General features: G+C 37.5%; 1 protein-coding gene across 17 annotated transcripts in view; it reads left to right on the forward strand.

The window, feature by feature from the left end:
* The window catches only part of Ptprk (protein tyrosine phosphatase receptor type K), a 536,300-nt gene that overhangs the window by 496,865 nt on the left and 19,967 nt on the right, over window positions 1–19,468 (forward strand). For 6 of the 17 annotated variants that reach the window (XM_052751251.1, XM_052751255.1, XM_052751250.1 and 3 more), the window contains 8 exons: window positions 5,369–5,529; window positions 7,874–7,909; window positions 10,033–10,044; window positions 12,306–12,490; window positions 14,266–14,353; window positions 15,464–15,540; window positions 15,741–15,758; window positions 18,912–18,948. In XM_052751251.1, the coding sequence (XP_052607211.1) occupies window positions 5,369–5,529; window positions 7,874–7,909; window positions 10,033–10,044; window positions 12,306–12,490; window positions 14,266–14,353; window positions 15,464–15,540; window positions 15,741–15,758; window positions 18,912–18,948 (614 nt within the window). Of the gene's footprint in view, window positions 1–5,368; window positions 5,530–7,873; window positions 7,910–10,032; window positions 10,045–10,921; window positions 11,265–12,305; window positions 12,491–14,265; window positions 14,354–15,463; window positions 15,541–15,740; window positions 15,759–18,911; window positions 18,949–19,468 lie in introns of those variants that run through there. The other 11 variants (XM_052751253.1, XM_052751266.1, XM_052751265.1 and 8 more) reach the window with 5 other exon arrangements.

The following is a 19,468-nucleotide window of genomic DNA, read 5'->3' on the forward strand; positions in this document are numbered from 1 at the left end:
ATTGATATCTTTCTGGACTCTAAAACTGTAGAACATTATCTATTTCTATACACTTTTTTAAAAGGGATATTGTGTTTCTGTATGTTCGGCTACTTTTAATTTTTAATTACAGTTTTCCGTAAGTAGCTTTAGTCTACAGCTAAGAACATCATTTATTTACTTATGTCAAGTCTGTGTTCTCTTAGCAATATGATACTTTATGCATCAGGTGACAAATGTGGTATTAACTTCCTAATCCCTAACTACATAATACTGTATTATGTTTGAGAAAATGAGCCCAGTGAGATATTTGTGCAACATTCAGACCGCCCTTGAAGGACGCAAACCAGATCAGGCCTACATGTGATAACATCGCTTTCCACCTTCCCAGGTATTCAAAAAGATCATAACAAGATGTCCTTGCTGACCATTCAAACCATTATAATGGTCCTGTCAAAATAAATTGATAAACTTGTAATGTAGTAGAGGCAGGGACATAAATAAATCTTTTGTAGAGTGGGAAAAAAGGGTTTGCTTGCTATAATTTAAATAGAGATGTTATAAAACTAAGCCAAAACAAAACCTGTCAGCATACTGAGGAACAGAGATAGCCCTTTTTTTATACTCTTCTGCAGTCTCCAACTTACCCTAGACTAAGGTCTGATGAGCTTTTTTATGTCAGCATGGAGAATACTGGCCATTCAACTTCCTGAGCCATTTTCAGGTTGTTTCTTTAGAATCAAAGATGGTTAGCCATTCGGTCCAAAGGCTATGGCACTGTCCAGGGCTCAAGGATTGGGATTGGGTTTAAGACATACAGACTGCCCTGTCTGTGTCACTGGGTAAGGTGTCAGCTAGCTTCACAGCAACATTTTAGGAGTCAATCACTTCAATACGACGCTGCCAACATTTTAAATATTACAAACATTTGGCTTCCTCCAATCTGCTGAAACAAGCAGGTGTAAAATAACAGTGCCCTTAGCTTATTGTGATGAATCATAATACGCTTGTTAAATCGTGTTTGATGAAGCCAGTGGCAATTAACTGTACCATTTCATACAATGATGGAGTGCTCTTCCCCTTTATGGCCCACCCATACATCCACCTGCAGAAGTTGATGCTGTTGGCTGCTTTGATAATGAAAGTCATTTGCGCATCTGTCAAACTCAAGTACTTGCAAAATGAATTGTTTCACTGTCCTGAAGAGCACATTATATGTGCTCATTGCTCAGGGGTAGACAAAGCATGAGACATCCTAGAATCAATATGTATTTAGTTGCAAGAATGTCAATAAACCTACCATTAGCTGTCAATGTATCTGTAAAATTCGAATAGGATTGCATTTTGGTGCACAGCTAACATCTTTCTCCTAGACAGTGTATCTGTTTATACTTTGCTGTGATTGACACTTAGAGCTACTGGCACTTTAAAGCCTAGCCAGATAAAAATGTCATAGGGATATATACTTTCAAAGGCTACTTAAAACACATAGGGATACTAATCTCAATCTCATTTCTCCTATAAAGTTAGAAATAAAGTAGAATAGAACACAAAAGAAAACCCCCCTATGATTTTTGAGCTAATTTTTAATGACATTATGTCACAGTAACTTGGTTTACATATATGAAAACACTTACTACTGATGTTAACTCATTGCCATTTCACAATACTCTGAATGAAAGCTGACCTCACAGGGTTGTTGTGGGGATTGAAGTGTAAGGGACTATCTGATTGTGGCTGACTTTGCAGCTATTCACAAAGGTTATATTCCAGCATAGTTTGCTTTTTATCTAAGTTTATGAATCAGGAAAGCCCTGGCTAGAACACTTTCCCTTTTAATTTCTTGAAAAAGCCTTTTTATTTTACCCATTCATGAAGGCCATATAAATTATTCATTCATCAATCTTTGAAGTTTAGAGTCATCATTTCCATTTGCTGTTTTCTGTATGCCCATCTTTAAAATTTAACATTATTTTTGAATCTAAATTTCACATTGTACCATTTTCGTTCAAATCAATCTCTAACATTTTTAGAGAAGCGAATCAACCCTTCAACCTTGCCCAAGAAACAAAGATTTGGAGAAAAATTGAAAGTTTTATTTGTTTGTTTTTGAGACAAGATCTTGTCTCAGTTCAGGAAGGCTTTACATGTTCCTGATTCAGCCATCTACTTCTGAGTACTGAGATGAGAGATGGGCACCACCACCCCTGGCTGGAACTTATTTGTCAAGCATTTTTCTGTTGTTTCAAAATGTGTAAATGACAGCATAGTGTGCTGTATTCATGTTCTTTTCTAATGGGCAGCAACCAGCACTTAACCATTACAGTAGGCTTCCTAACGTGGCAGTAAACACATTGTAAACAGCTGGGTATTGTGTAATAGCTTAAGCTATGGAATGAGGTCATTCTTCATTGCTTATTAGATAAGCAACCTTGGGCAAGTTATTTAACTCCCCTAAGCCTCAATGAACTCATCTATATGATGAGAATCCTTAAGCAGTTTTCAGTGGATTGAGCTGAGAATTAATTGAGTTAACCAATAGAAAGTGCCAAGTATATAACAGGCCCAATTTATCTCTTCCACAAGCATTTATTGAGTGCCTGCTTTGTGCTCTAAGTATTCTGGCACTGTTCCGATGCCCAGAATCTGCAGGTGATCTTTCCCTTTATTGAGCACACTGTGGGGAAATGACTGAAAAAATCCTGTGATGATACGTGACGAGTGTTGTTTCAAGAGATGAACATGTTACTATAAAAATCACTTGAATCAGATGACACTTGGATTACCTCTATTGAGCCTTTCCAAGGAAGTTTATTTGGAGTCACAATGAGCAAAAACTAGCCAGGTTTTAGAGACTAAACTTTGCAGGCCTAAGGACAAAAATATTTCATGATGGCTAACTAGCAGGGAGTTTAGAATGTGTAAGTCTGTTGGCTACATACAGCCTGGTGGTGTTTAATTGGGGTCAAGCATTGTTTTTAAAAAATAAAATCATGGCTGGGCAGTGGTTGTGCAAGCCTTTAATCCCAGCATTTAGCAGGTGGATCTCTGTGAGTTTGAGGATAGCCTGACTTACAGAGCAAGTTCCAGGACAGCCAGGGTTACACAGAGAAACCCTATCTTAACCCTTCCCAAATAAATAAATAAATAAATAGAGCATTCGATTGTGCTACTCTTTCTATTTTCCTTATGTCCATTTAACTATAAAAAGGGGTATCATTGCTTCCAAAGTCAAATAAGTTGTTCAAGTTTGGAAAAATAAAATCAGGGGCCAGAGGGATAGCTCAGCAATTAAGAGCACAGACTGCTCTTACAGAGGACTTAAGTTTAGTTTACAACACCCATATCAGGCACCTCACAAATGTGCCTGTAACCCCAGCTCTAGAGGCATCTGATGCCCCTGGCCTCTACAGCGAACTGTGCTCATGTAGGTACACACACAGAGAGAGAGAGAGAGAGAGAGAGAGAGAGAGAGAGAGAGAGAGAGAGAGAGAGAGAGAGCACTTTAATTCAATAAAAACACCTGAAAATAATAAAGAAAACTAAACTACCCATTCTGAGACATTGCTGTTATTTTTAAAAATTAAAGTCATTTTCAACATTTGGACCAAGTGCTAGGAATCATTAGGACAAGTTGCCCCTAAGCAGTCCCCTCTTTCCTCAGTCATCACCTCCCTGCATGGTGTCTCATATCTCACCTATATTTATACTCTCTGTCTAGATCTTTATGTTTCTACAGACTTTACCCTCTGGCCAGGAAGGAACAGTTGGTAGTACTTTAAGTGTATGCAGCAAGTGTTGTCAATAAGTAATAGTGGTAATGGTAGTGATGGGGTAGGGATAGTTCTGGTGGTACTTTTACTGGTGGTGGTAGATAATAATCCTTTGTCCTTGTTAATATATTAACATTACTAATACTTACTATTCCTTCTAAATGAATGAGGGGTGTCCATCAGCAAATCATAGTTTGTGACTGCTTTATTCAGTTGTGAGTGAGATCTAGTGTTTATGTTCTATGTGTTGGTTGTATGCCCCTGTGGTCAGCTACTGCAATTCTCAGAGAAAAATAAACCAGAATGACTCTCAGGTTGCTCAATGAATGTTAAAAGGAAGAGCCTGTGGACATAAACTCCATCTATTCAATGAGCCTTTGTAGTATTTGTGGTATGTTTAATATAGATAGTGATGGGGGATCAGAAGAGAATGTCTTGCCATTGATTGAAGAAATGGCATTCTTAACAACTGGAGAGTATTTCCAAGTATTAATTGCTACCATTAAATGAGTAATAAGTCTACACTGGACAGTGGTTTAAGGTTCCTCTGTGTATAAATTTCCTGGTGAATATGAGTTAAATATTTTATATGCATTTTAGGTGCATGTTTCATGGATAACAGAGAAACAAAAGAAGTATGTTTTTGATGTGTGAGATAAAGGGATCAGTATTTGTGTAGTTTGAAATGTTCTCGCTAACTTTTATAACCATAAATCATTCTCCTGCTATATATATCAGACATTTCTGTAGTGGATAGTATGCATGAGAAGTCTAAAATACATTTTAGGGTTTGACCATGTCAATCCTCCAAGATAACAATAATTGACATTGGATCTTTGCATAGCATTTTTCAAATTTTCCCCAGTTCCTTTCTTACACAGCATATGATTCAGTTCAATCTCTTTATAGGTGTTTGAGTCATAGCAGGCCAGGGTTGATTTGAAAAGACTTTGGATTGGTTTTGATTAGTGCTATAAATGCACTATTCAGTGTGTCCATGCTCTGTATGTTTGTGTATTTTCTTAGGAACAGCAGAGAGGAGAATGGGCCTTTTCCTTGTTTCCTTTGGCTGGCTCTGCTAAAGCAAAGTTAGGTCATGTTGTTAGCAAGACCTTCAAGAAGTTGATCAAAGGCAGTCATCACTCAGGAGGAAGACTAGAACTTAAATTTTTAAAGTTTTTACTTAAATCATCTGTGAATTAGCTCTACTTTAGACGTGTTTGTTTATACTCTTGAAGAAATATTTTCATGGAAATGATTTATTTTTTGACAATTTTATACATAGATACAATGTACTATGATTATATCCACCCTCCGATACCCTCATTTTACTCTGCTTTTTCCCTCTGGACCCAGACCTAATAGAAGAAATGGTGAGACTCTTGGTTTGGCGATTTGCATGTTAAGAATTTCCCAAATAAGGTCGTGCTACAACCACCAGCCCATGGAATGGTTTGTGTGTTGTCTGGACTCTCGAAATTAGGAACAGTTTTTAGGTTTTCTAATACATGTCTGTAACCTTGTCCTCGGGCTCACTTGAGCTTCTTTATGGCTGGCGTCAGCTGTCCCTCAAGGCTTGCCACACTCAGGGCTCCCTTTTGTATTTGCTTTGGCAGCAAGCTTGCTAAAAAGCGCAAGGATGCAATGGGAAACACACGGCAGGAGATGACGCACATGGTGAACGCTATGGACCGGAGTTACGCCGATCAGAGCACCCTGCACGCAGAGGATCCGCTGTCCCTCACCTTCATGGACCAGCATAACTTCAGTCCGAGATGTAAGTTAGTCATTGAAATTTGACTTAATGCTTTGGGGGGCTTACTAAGTGCACTTAATTTCCCACAATAACTTTTGAATAACGAAGGAAAAAGCCAGAGGACAAAAGAGCTTAAAAAAAAAAAGAGTAAAATGGAATTTACAAAAAAAAAAAAAAAATGCTTGTTCAGTTTGGTACAGGATTTAGTTTAACTTTGAACTAGGGATTTTATTATGAAATCATAAGAAGTAATCCAAACGAGCCGGGCGGTGGTGGCGCACGCCTTTAATCCCAGCACTCGGGAGGCAGAGCCAGGCGGATCTCTGTGAGTTCGAGGCCAGTCTGGGCTACCAAGTGAGTTCCAGGACAGGCGCCAAGCTACACAGAGAAACCCTGTCTCGAAAAACCAAAAAAAAAAAAAAAAAAAAAAAAAAAAGAAGTAATCCAAACGTAAGACATTCAGGCAGCATGTGTCATTGAATTAAGCTCAAAATGGCATTTTCTGCATTAAATTGGTGTTTGTCAATTTACTCATTTATCTTTTCCTTGGTAGAAGATAAATGTTCTTTAAAGAGAAGAAGAAACATCGTAATTCTTTCTGGGAATTAGTGGCCTAACTAGTTGTTCCATTAAGGTAATCTAGTATTAGTCCTGAGTAATTCCAGTACTAAAAAGTTAACTAGAGATGGGGAGGTAAGTTAATAGATAAAGCATTTACTGGACAAACGTGAAAACCGGAGTTCAGATCCCCAGAACCCACATAAAAGCCAGGCAGGGGTGGCAGCCATCCGTAATCCTAGCATTTGGGAGGCACAGACGGGGTGGGGAAATGGAGGGGTGTCCCGGGGCAAGCTGGCTAGCTAGAATAGCTGGACTTGGTGAGCTTCAGGTTTACTGAGACAACCTATCTCAGTGCATTCATTGGAGTGAGACTGAAGAAGCCATATAACATCAACTTCTTGGGACCCACACACACATGGCCTTACACATGGCAACATGCATACACTCACACATACCATACACACAAGAAAAAAAAATTACTACGTGAAAGATTGGTCCATTAAGTTTCTAAGTATCGAGTATAAAATCTAAAGGTGGACTTGTGTTGACTGGCTTGCAAAGAATAATGAAATTGCATCCCCATTCATCTCTTCATTCTCCCATATATAGATTCTTCCAATATTGCTAACGCTGATCTGTTGAAGAAAGTGCTTTTAAAACGTTTGCATTGATGTCCTGCTTAAACACAGGGGGATTTGAATAATTGCATAGTTTGAATATCCTATGAAAATTATTCCCTTTCAAGGTTTTGTCTTTATTTAAATTAGTTCAATTTGCGTTAACATGCCTAGCTCATTTCTTCAAATCTTCAAGTAAAATTGAGATGGACAAATCAAGTTTGTCATTAGCATTTCGTATGCAAGGCAGCTCTGTAACACTTAACCTGATTTGGTAAACATGGGTGTAAGAAGACAAGAAGTAAATAATAGAATTCATATTTCTATGCAAATTATAGACATAGGAAATTGTAAGGTTGCACAATATTTTAGACTCTGTGTCTTTATGTCATTTCATAAAGGGAATATTCTTTTGGAAACCTTTAACTTGGTGAAAATTTTCAGTAATTGTCAGACTTGAATATAGGTTGTCATTTTCCTTGTGTATGTTCACAATGAGTGGAAGTTAGAAGTACTATGTTAGTCATTTTGAAAATCAGTTTTAATCATGATAGGGCCTTTCTGGCCCGTCTTATTTTTATTTCACTATTAAAATTTAACAACAGAGAAGGACATAGAATTCTAAGATTGTTGAAAGAAAGTTTGTTCACAATATGAATGTATCATCTCTACCAGTACTTGGTTTGTTCAATGTTTACTTGATTATAGGTCTGAATGTATTCTTGTGTGTTGGCCTTGTCAGTACCTACCTATAAAGTGATGATTCTGAAAGTGTATCCATGGCTATCTACTTATGAACTTAGAGAAAGGATTAACTACTCCCCACAGTTAACTGGAGAAAAAAATGACAGAATAAATATAAGATCATTATTTCTCTAAATACCTTACACTTGGTACATCTAAAATGCATGGTTCCTTTTCTCCTAATTTTATCGTCTTTATAATGTCAAAGTGAATAATCTGGCTTTTTAAAATGAACAGAGAACTGGATTATAATTACAGAAACAACTCTCTTGACATTCTACAATAACCCTGCTGGAAAAAATAACTTTTACCTTTGCAAAATACAGAAACCCAAGCAAGTTGGGTCACTATATTTTTTTTAAGAGAAAATCGATTATAAAGATTATTTTAGAAAAATAGAATTTACAGGCAAGCGTTGCTTCACGGCGTTTGTTTTCCCACAGTGCCCAATGATCCGCTTGTACCGACTGCTGTGTTAGGTGAGGCCCGAAACCTTTATCACCAGTTTTTATTTGATTTTATTGTTTTGCATGCATCACAACTCCTTGCATGGGTTGTATCTTGTCCACATAGTAACTATTTGTTTTGGGGAAGTACCTTGATGTTTCAGATAGATCACCATAATCCAAACAGAGATAGCGGCCTTTGTTCAAGACATTTGGGTCTGGCGGATGTAAATGGAAGGCACACTGTTTAGAACAACATACCAGCTTTAGGTTGTGTTGGATTTGGAGCAGAGATGCAATTACCCCCCTAATGGATGACTAATGTGAAATGAACCCCAACACCTCCCTTCTCAGGGGCCAGGAGTGACTGAGCAACTTGCTGATGCGGGAAAGTCAGCTTTAGCAAAGGGATTATCTGAGTCCTTCTAACTTTAAAGCAACTAAAGATGTAGTCATAGGTGAACAGGGTGACTCTGTTCATTTGCTTTTACTTTGTTTTTTTAAATAGTTTGCTAGAATCTTGATGCAGGGCCTTGGCATAGAGACAACATTATGTGATAAATACTATTGTGCGTCAAGAACTTAGAAGAAACCACTGCGTTTACCTGAGTCACATCTGAGGAAATGGGTGTCACCTGTGATGATTCTGGCCTTTTCAGTTGTAAAACAGCATTAGTTGTTAAACCTATATATTTCAAAACAAAATGAGTTTAATTTCAAATTGCTTCTTTTTTTTTTTTTGTTTTTTTTTTTGTTGTTGTTTTTCGAGACAGGGTTTCTCTGTGTAGCTTTGCGCCTTTCCTGGAACTCGCTTTGGAGACCAGGCTGGCCTCGAACTCACAGAGATCCGCCTGGCTCTGCCTCCCAAGTGCTGGGATTAAAGGCGTGCGCCACCACCGCCCGGCTCAAATTGCTTCTTATTTCTTGACAAATTATTCAACAAGCATTTGGCCAGCGTGAATTATACGTTCACAGGTTCTCTGTCAGTAACACCCTTGTGGTTCTACTCACCCAAGAAAATACAGATTTTCAATAAATATATCTTTGAAATTACCCAACACCATATTTATTATTCATTTTTAATACTTATTGTGAATAGGGAAATTTAGCTTATGCATCTCTTCGCTATGTAGTTATTTGATTTAAAAGTAAATTACACAATATTTTGGAATTTTACAACTAATCAGTTAAGTAAAATGTACCTCATGCTGAAATACTAAAATTATTTCGATTTATAACTTTAGAGCTTATGTAAATAATAAGTGTTCCAATAGAATCTGTATCCTGACTGCACTCTCCCTGTGATGTGCACAACAGCCATGAGACAGAGGTGAACTAAGGCATTTGTCATAACAAGTGACATGGTTATGTAGGGAGGAGCCATACAGGGTAATCACAGGGGAAGTATCAAATTATCAAATGCCTCTGCATATGTCACCTTCTGTTGAGAACTGTAGAGTAGTATCAGTAGCTCACATTAATAAGTAGAGTCCACTTCAATTAAAACAGTAGCACTCTGAAAAGGAATGGTTTGCCTAGATGTTAAGTCCGTCATAGAAATTTTCTAAGGGCACGTAGGATCCAGTCCAAATCTCAAGGTCTAGATAGAATTACAATATGAATTCAGAAAACTACCTTACAGGTTTTCTCCTCTCTCTCTGAAAATTGTAACAATTCCCGCCATGCTCTTCCCCCACAGAACTGTAAAGAGAAAATGAGAAAATATGTGTGAGGTTTACAAACTGTAAGGACTAAGCAATTCCTAAAATATTCCAAATGAAAGGGAGTGGTTGCATTTCAGGAAAGGTAGAGCTAGCCCAGTAGTCTCATCTGACCTATTTGTATACATTTTCATCGTGTAATTTATTTCATTTTGAAAGTGGGCATGATCGGCTTCAAAATCATTGGCTTTCTTTGAAGGCTGACTCTCATTAATCCCATTAGACGTCAGATTAATCTGTTCCATTTTCATTGTTCTTAGAATTGTGATGTTTATGGTGGTTTTTAATTGATTCACTTTTATACAGCAACTTTCTGAAATAATTTCAAACATTGCTTCATATTTATATCTACCTGGTGATTTTGAAAGGCTTGGAAATTTTTCATATTGACTCATATTTTTGTCTTTTGTGTTTTACTGCTTCATTGGGCTTAAGTCCCTATAACCGGTAAGTATATTACAAAGAACTCTAGAAACCTTTCAATCAAGACATAGTTGATGTTGTTATTCTTCAATGTATAATAAGGATAATGATAAGCACAGGCACCCTTGCTAGTACTCACATTATTAGGTAGTTTAATGAAGTAGAAATGTATTGAGATTAATAATTCATATGTGATCATTCTTGAGACCTTACTGCCTTTTGTACTACTATATTAAAGTCTAATGCCACACAAAGGCAATGCTATTTGATGCTGGGATATACTCATTTGTAAGATGTGCAATGTGAGTAAAGTCTGTGTTTCTGAGCCTCTAAAAATTGTAAAACTGCTGTTGCAGCACGTTCAAAATGAGCTCTGTCTAGGGTTGCCCTGGCTACCTTACCCCAGCCAAGGTGCTTACACTCTGCCTTCCCCACGTTGTCTGTTCCATTAAACTCTCCCCTTCGATTGTATATCCTATGATAGAGCCTAAACCAGTTGCTTCTGAATTTATTCTTACTGGGAGATGTTTACATTCCTTATACCTGTCTATTGATTGTAATATTTTAATGAAGGTAGACCAGTTGACTGCAGGCTCACAGGACGCGGGAGGGAATTCAACTGGATCATACTTGCTAGCAAATGTTTGTATGTAGAGGGGTGGGCAAAACCTGAATAAAAGGCAGTGATTCTCTTGAGTGGTTAGGTCATAACGGACTCCAAGGGCTTTCTTTTGTTGTTGTTAGTTTTTTTTTTTTCTTTTGCTTTAGTATGTGGTATTTTTAGACATGAATGCCAAAAAAATTCAGTTTAATAAGAGAGGGTAAAGATAAATGCAATCAAGCTAAATTATAGAGGCATACAAATCTGATTGTAGGGTTCTTTTTTTTTTTCCTTCTCCAGGAAGAAAAAGTGTTTATCATGGGGACAACAATTCATTTTTTGCCATATCCTATTTGTAGAGTTGGCGATAGAGCAGGCAGATGTACCAGCACTTGAAATATGTTTCACTGTTAATTAAATATCATTCTCTACAGTATGCATTATCATTTCAAACGCAAGTTCCTCTAAGAGTGTACTTTCCTTTCTGTTAATGAGTGTGACAGTATTATGCTTTTCAAAGTAACACCCCTTCAACGTTTGGGTTTTTTTTTTTAAGTGGTAAGTTTAAATGTGATAAATATAAGCATGTTTCTCATTGTAATGTTTAGTTCTTTGGTCATTAAAATGCTGTTTATTCTTCATAGGCAAGACGTTCTTGGTTCTTTTTTCATCTTTATGGCAGAAAGAGCATTAAAAGTCTCTTTCCATTTTGAACTAAAACCATGGGGATGTGGTCTACACTTAAATGTGGGTGGTGAAGGCTTCTGTTGAATTTTAACTAATTCACTCATTGAAATATTTACCGAATTTCTGGTACATGAGTCTATCTCCAAAAATACCAGATAAATAAATAAATGGTTACAAAACAGGGCAAAGAAAGTAGCATGCAAGGAATCTGGAGGTCTCAGAAACATAAGAAGTAGCCTGATACTGCAGCATGGAGGGCCTGGGAAGACAAGGGAGGTGTCCACATTAATCTCCAGTAGCCCCGGTTTCTCTCACATGGCTGACAGAGAAGTCAAAGTGTGGCAATTAAAACAATACTAATAGTAACAAGAATCCAAGGGGGGAAATAGGTAAAGCCTCCTAGTGGACAGAATGGGTGGAGATGGGATTCTGTGCAAGTGTGTCCAGGTGGTGCCTGTATTGGGGAGCCCAGCTAGTAGAGCAAAGAAGAGGAAAGGTGGCAAGATGAACGGCCCTGTGGGCATGGGTTGTCTAAAGGGGTCTCTGAGGGAGGTTGGAATATGAGTGTGAAAGAGATCATCCAACACAGTCAATGGTGAAAACGTTTTTCCAGTTGACAGCTCAGTCCTCTGGCCCCAGCCTAGACCGCTGTTAACTTCAAATGCTCAAAACAGAGGTGACTCAACTAAACATCCTGCCTGCACTTTTTAAAAGGGAATCCAGTGTCTCCCTGATTCTCCCAGCATCCGCTGTCTTGCTGAAAGGCACATATGTTCTGACCTTAACCCTTAAGCCGAAATGAAAGGTGAAGGCTTTGTCTTTATGAGGATGCTGCTGGAGGCCCCACCCCCACCCCCACCCCCTTGTCTGGCTTTTCGTTTCCTTCCTTCTACTACCAGAAAGCTCTTAAAGGTCTTCAAGTCTTCTTTGCACAGATGTATATTAAACAAGGTAACTTTATCTCTTTCTTACTGTTCTGGAATATGAAATCTGCCAGATGAAAACCACAGTGCCACAGCAGAGTCTAGTCGCCTTCTGGATGTTCCTCGCTACCTCTGCGAAGGGACAGAGTCCCCTTACCAGACAGGACAACTGCACCCAGCCATCAGAGTGGCCGACTTACTGCAGCACATTAACCTCATGAAGACATCAGACAGCTATGGGTTCAAAGAGGAATACGAGGTGAAAGCTTTAGTACTGTGTTGAATTTTATTTGTAACTGGATACTCAATGCAATGTGGTGTTTTTTCTTCCTTTTGACATTTCAAGAGTGGGTTACTCTACAACCTCTCTAGTCCAGCATTGAGCATGCCATCAAATGTATGTATGGAGAGGGGGTGAAATGAAAGAAAAGAGCACACCCCCGGACTGTATTTGGGGCTATGTTCATTGAAAGATTCTTGAGGGTGGGTTCAGTCATGTTTCAGTGAGTTATCACAAACACTTTGCTAGATCTTTCTACATCTCGACCATCAAAAATTACGCACAGGATTTTCAGAGTCCCCTTGTAGTGTTAGGAATGCGATCACTGGTTGGCTTAAATTCCAAGTGTTTCTGTCTCCTTGCTTACAAATGCTTTAATGATAAAGATGATGTTACGTTAAATAAGCTGCTTGCCAGCTGATTCCCTTAATTTTGTAGACTGTTGGCTGAGGGCGGCAAGCAAGAAAAACTGAGCACCACAAACCAAGTAAACAACAGCATCTCAACGACAAAATCAGATGTAGGAAATTTCTTCTCCCAGCATATTTCTCTTTCCCACTCAGATCAAAATATCAGGATTTACCTTAGAAAAGAAGTAACTTAAATCAAACATTCTAATAAACAGCAGAAAGAAAAAGTTCCCTTTACCTTTTCACATGCTTTGAAATTTCAGCATGGGCACTGAAGCTAATTTATACTCCTGCACACAGCATAGTATGTGCACACACAGAAACACACACACACACACACACACACACACACACACACATACACACACACACACACACACACACACACACACACACACACACACACGCACGCACAGTGGAAGATGCCAAACATATTTCATTTCAAAGAACAACCAAAATACATTCAACTTCCTGGGAAGACTTTTAAGTTTTACATTCTATATGCGGACCACTTGTATACCTTATTTGGGCTGAGAAAAATTATCTTGAAATGCTGAATGTTGGCTTTAGATATGTACTGAGACACCCAAAATAAGAGCAAGGAATTAGAATATCCTGCCAGAGCTGGTTCTGCTTGTTCATTTCATGTATGTTCCTGTGTACTCTGTTTCAAAGAGCATTGGCTCTTTGAAGACCCTATTTCCTGTGTTGAGCAAAGTTTAAGTTTTTCTACAAGAAAAGAGATCTCTACCCATGTTTTAAATTTCTGTATGATTAAGCCACCATTGAACCCATCTGTCTGTAGGTGCTTGGAGAGCAGGGATCTTTATAAGTCTGTCCCCTGAAGGAAAGACCCAGTCTTCATGACCTTCAAAGGGAAAAAAGAGGACAGATCGTACATGAGTAAAGAATTATGGGAGCAAAGTGATTTTGTTTTCTTGTTATAAGTGCTGATGAGAACACATTTGAAAGGATAGCCATCAGTAAAAGTAGTTTTGCAAGTTTGGGTGTATTGTTATTTAGAATGTTTTGAAAAAGGATGAAGCTGCTTCTACTTGTAACTCACAAAATGATAGCTATCTTAAAATTGAAAGATTTTCAAGATTCTGTTTCTCTAAAGTTGTTGCCAGTCTTTCACATAAGTTCCACCAGCCTACCATGAACAAACTTACATCCCCCAAACCAGGCTTGAGGACCGAGAAGGAAATGTACTTACTACTGTAGGCAGCCCAGCCCACCACCACCACCAATGTGGCTTTTACTGTTTTTAATTTTAGAGCAGATAAACCTGTTGTGAAAAACAGAATTAAATTAAGTCTGCTTGTTAACTTTTTTTTCCCGCAGAGCTTCTTTGAAGGTCAATCAGCATCTTGGGATGTAGCTAAAAAAGATCAAAACAGAGCAAAAAACCGATATGGAAACATTATCGCATGTAAGTTCCCTCAGAACTCTTGATGTGTGTAAACATTACATGTATGGAGATGAACAGTGAGTTGCAACTTTTATGGTTTTGAATTTAGAGAATCCTAGGGGGTGGTGTGTAAGTTCCCTCAGGACTCTTGATATGTGTAAACATTACATGTATAAAGATGTACAGTGAGTTGCAACTTTTATGGTTTTGAATTTAGAGAATCCAAGGGGGGGGACATGCTTCTCTGTTAAGTGATCTATGGAATATTAAAAACAATGTTAGCTTACTGAAATTGCCATCATCCTCACTCTCCACCCTGTGAGAAACTTGCTGTTTGAAGTTTGTTATGTAAATCCATGGGGGTTTGTTACCAAATGTCTAAGAATATTGGGATAGTGCCAAACTTTTTTTCACTTATGAATTGGCGGATTAGAGACAAGGTTGCTGAGGTGTTTGTTCCACATGCCCTTACACCTTACCTGAAGGCAATAGCTGAAGTACGGTTACTGCAAGTCATTAGTTACTCAGAATTTCCATTCAGATGATGTCTTCATGAGGAGTACATGCAAAAAGCCAAGTCATCATCACCAGGGGCAACCTTGGGAGTACTGAGGAGAGCAGATGGTCTGACCTGTAATTACCTGCCGATTTCCTTCAGCCAGTCTGCACTGAGTTGAAATCATTTTAAACTATCTAAAATACATTAAAATCTAACCTGTCTCTCAAGGGAGGAAGGAAGAACAGGTTCAAAATTTACAGTTCTGTGGCTCAGTCTTCTGTAAAATCCAGAAGAAAGGGAACTCCCCCAGCTAAAAACATTCCTGAGAAACAAAATTAGAAGCCACGCAAGTTCCATAGTCAAGTCTGACCCCTTCAGACACTGTCATTCTGCCTATAAACTTCCTAATCTGAAAGACAAGCCATTGAGTCCATGTTCATAGTTGTAACTTGAATAAGTAGTGAGCTCCATATAGTTCTGCCAGTTCTCACAAATGACTGATTTGATAATAATGCAGAGTGTTGCGAGTGTAGATATATAAAGACCAAATTCGTCCTTGAGCCTTTACCCCTGACATTGTCTCAAAATAGACGAACTGGAATAGCTTGCATTTGATTATTTGAACCTTTCAGATGATCACTCCAGAGTCATTCTACAACCCGTGGAGGATGATCCTTCTTCAGATTACATTAACGCCAACTACATCGATGTAAGTGTCCTTCCAGGGCATTTCCATCGTATGCCCACGGTATCAGCTCCCACCTGTGAACTCGATGCTTGTTATTGCCTATGACTTGATTGCTAGCTTTAAAGTAAAGAACCAACTGTACACTTTTCCTTGTTCTACATCCTAGTACTTACTGACGCTGTTGTGCTTTCTTTCTCACCTGACTTTGGTTTGGGCTGTAGATTTGGCTGTACAGGGATGTAAGTACCACTATATGTACATAACAGCACCCTATGATAAATATTTAATATAAATACCCTTAATCACAGTGACTACTAATGCTTAGTCTAGTTGTTTCTGCATGCATCTCCTAATTAGTCTCATACAGTATATTTGTGTTCCTTTTTATTTTTTGTAATTATTTTACGTGTGTAAAGAACTATTTGACCTTCCCTTTTCCTGTGTAGCAAAACAGGGCTATTTTTGGCTTCAACAGTTTATTATGCATTTGAATTTTCTTTGTTGATGATTTCTGTCTCTGGCTTTTATTCTTACCCTCCCCAAGCATATGTGAGACGCTGGATAGTATGATGTGTATTAGTGGTTTTTTTGAAATTTCATTTTTTATATTGACTTTTGATATTAAAAGATAAGAATGGGGCCAGGGATGTGACTCAGTTGGTAAAAATGCTTGTTGAGCATGCAGTCAATCCCAAATACTGCATAAACCAGGTGTGGTGGCTCATGCCTGGAATTCCAGCCCTTGGGAGGTGGAGGCGGGAGGATCAGGAGTACACAGGCATCCTGAAGTACATAGCAAATTCAAGGCCAGCTTGGGCTAAATAAGACCCTATCTCAAAAACATAAAGAAATACAGTAGTAGGAAGACTATTTTGTGGTGTATGATATTGGTTTGTAAAGTAATAAAATTCTTAGGGCAAAAATGATTTCTGTATTATATTTGAAACATATATATCACACATATATATATATGTATATGTATATCGAATCATACCACCAAAGTCTGTTTTCATTACATATTGCACTGTTAAATTTTGGTTATACATATGAACAGGGAAATTATTTAAGGGAAAGTAATTATCAAACAAAATAAAAAATATGGCTAAGAAGCACCAAATTACCTTGTATGTAAGGTCTGGCTCTTTGGCTCTATTACCTGGTTTAAAATTATACTAGAGGGTCTAGAGAGATGGATGCATTGGCACTTAAGAACACTTGTTATTGCAGATAACCCAGCTGTGGTTCCCAGCAACCACAAGGAGTTCACAACTGTCCATGACTCCAGGTCTAGGGTATCTTATACCTTCTTCGGGATTCCTTGAAAACCAAGCACTCATGTGGTACACATGCATTCATTCAGGCAAACACTCACATAAATGAAACAACATAAACATGAATAATAAATCACCCTGGAGATCTTGGGAAGGCTATTTGCCTCTCTGTGTTTCACTTTTCTCGTCTGCACACTGAGATCCTGATAGTTTTAGGCCCATCAATTTGTTTGAAAATGTAATGGAGTAATGCATGTAGAACATCTAGTACAGTGACTAACATGTGTCTAGCACTTGCCAGATTTCAGCTATTCATAATTAAGAACCCAAGTTCTGAATGAATTGAATCACAGCATGCATATTTTTAAGTCAAAGTGTAATAGAGTATTACAGCATATACCATCAGTGTTCATATAGAGATGCCGTATAAAACCCCACCTCTTCTAAATACTGCAAATAGGATATTTGTCACACTTGTGAACTTCATCTTTTATAGTTATTTTGATATTTATAACTAATTAATGTATTAAGAATAGTATATAAGTTTATTTTTTAATTTTTCATCATAATTTTATTTTCATAAAGCTTTTAAGTGTTGTCCGACTTTTAGTCATGGGAAACTAAAAAAGACATCAGAATTTCTCTTACAACTTTGTAACTATTCTTAGCTATTTAGTTTAACCTGGGTTTTCTGCCATGACAGATATACACTGGAGCCTTAATATAATACTATTATATGAACTTTATTCTAAATAAGACTTGTTATACAACTCTGTTAAGATCCCAGAATATTTTAGCTAAATACAATACAATCTTATAATTTCCTTTTCTTGTTTGTATACTTTATACAAAATACACTGGCAGTTGGTGGATCTCATTTAAAACAGAGCATGAAATGCTTATGAAACTTTGAAACCCATTTCCATGAAACATTATGCTGTATTGGCTTACTAAGAAATTAAAATCAGCTGGGTGTGATGATGCAAGCCTTTAATCCCAGCACCTAGTAGTCTGAGACAGGTGGATTTTTGTGAGTTTGAGGCTAGCCTGCTATATAGCAAGTTCTGGGCCAGCCAGGGTTAGTGAGAACCTGTCTCAAAAATAATAATAATAATTTTAATTTTCAGTATTTACAACACTATGATGCACACTGTATTCCATCTTAGGTCAGAGACTCCCTTCCACATTCCACATGCACTGTGTATGTACTGAGCTGCCCATACCAAATATGGACACATCTTAACAGATTCTTCCTAAATCCTTTGGTAAAAGCAAACAAATTTACAACTTAACCTTCTCATGCCATCAATCTTTTTTCAACACATCTGTGGCAAGCTGACCCATTGAGAGCAACTAGCAAACAAATCGTTCTTTACCAGGAAGAATTCACTGAAACAATATTAGGTGTTTATGCACAGAGTGTGTGCACTGAAAAGTAAGCCCTGAAATCTTTGTTCAAGAAAAAGCGCAGTTTTAAAAACTTTCTTCCCTATATATGTGTGTGTGTACTTAAGTTATGTGTGTGTAAATTGCATTATCAGCACACACAAAATAGTGCCTACGGATTCCTGAACATGTTACAGAAGAGAAATAGTACCAAAAAGAATAAGAATTAATTTTGGCAGGACTTTGATTTGAGCACACATGCATTGTCCAGCTCTAACATTGGAATGTTCTGTTTCTTTTCTTTTCTTTCTTTTTTTTTTTCTGGTTCTAATATGTCCTTGTCCATTTGTAATGCGGTGTGTGTTGTACTTTTGGATGCTACAATAAGAATTGATGTTTTTGAAGAGAATCTTCCCAGGAATGAGTGATTTAAAATTTACATGAAGGCATAAACATTTTAGTGAAACTGAACTCAATCTCTTAGGTTATTCTGCAACAAACAAAATTCAATTATATGATTTAAATTCTAATCAGAGCCTTTAATATAATTAAGCTTTGTCTTCTGTTCCCTTTTACATAACGTAGGTTTGAGAAGTGGACTCTGTTCACTACTCAGTCTGGTCTTTTTTATTACAATCTGATCTTGGGAAGTGGTTATCTTCCCCTTTTTATGCCTTCATTTATTTATTTCAGATACCTATGTAAAATGATAACCAATTTGCTTCCCTACTTTAGGGCTACCAGAGACCAAGCCACTACATTGCAACTCAAGGTAAAACTTTGCCTTTTGAATACTATATTTATACTTACTTATATTAAATGTTATGTGTAACTTTATTATTATCCAGTAGGAAATTTTATTTTGTAGTTTTATCTTTAAAAAAAAAATCATTTGACTCTTCCTAATTTGTTTCGTGTAAATACTTTTCCAGAACTTAGAAAAACTTAATCTTGATTCTTTTTTGAATTATAATCCTGATTGTTTCTGGGATTCGAACTTTGATGATCAAATATCCCAATGCACTGGTCAATAGTGTTGGGAAGAGGAACTACTTATATTTGATGAACATGAAGTGAGTACTCTCCCTGCCTTGGGTGACTGACATCTTGCAGCCAACTTTGTCAGCAATAAGACACAAGACCAAAAGTTATGATGAGATATACTGTCATCTGGCAATTTTTGACAAATCAAGACTGAAACAAAACATAGACCTAAGGGAATGTAGTAAAGTCTATTCTTTATGGAAAATCAAAACAAACTAGGTTGATTGGATCATGGTGCACCAGGAAAT

This window comes from Peromyscus californicus, unplaced genomic scaffold (assembly GCF_007827085.1).
Source record: "Peromyscus californicus insignis strain IS unplaced genomic scaffold, ASM782708v3 Scaffold_22__1_contigs__length_63687245, whole genome shotgun sequence".
Taxonomy (NCBI): domain Eukaryota; kingdom Metazoa; phylum Chordata; class Mammalia; order Rodentia; family Cricetidae; genus Peromyscus; species Peromyscus californicus.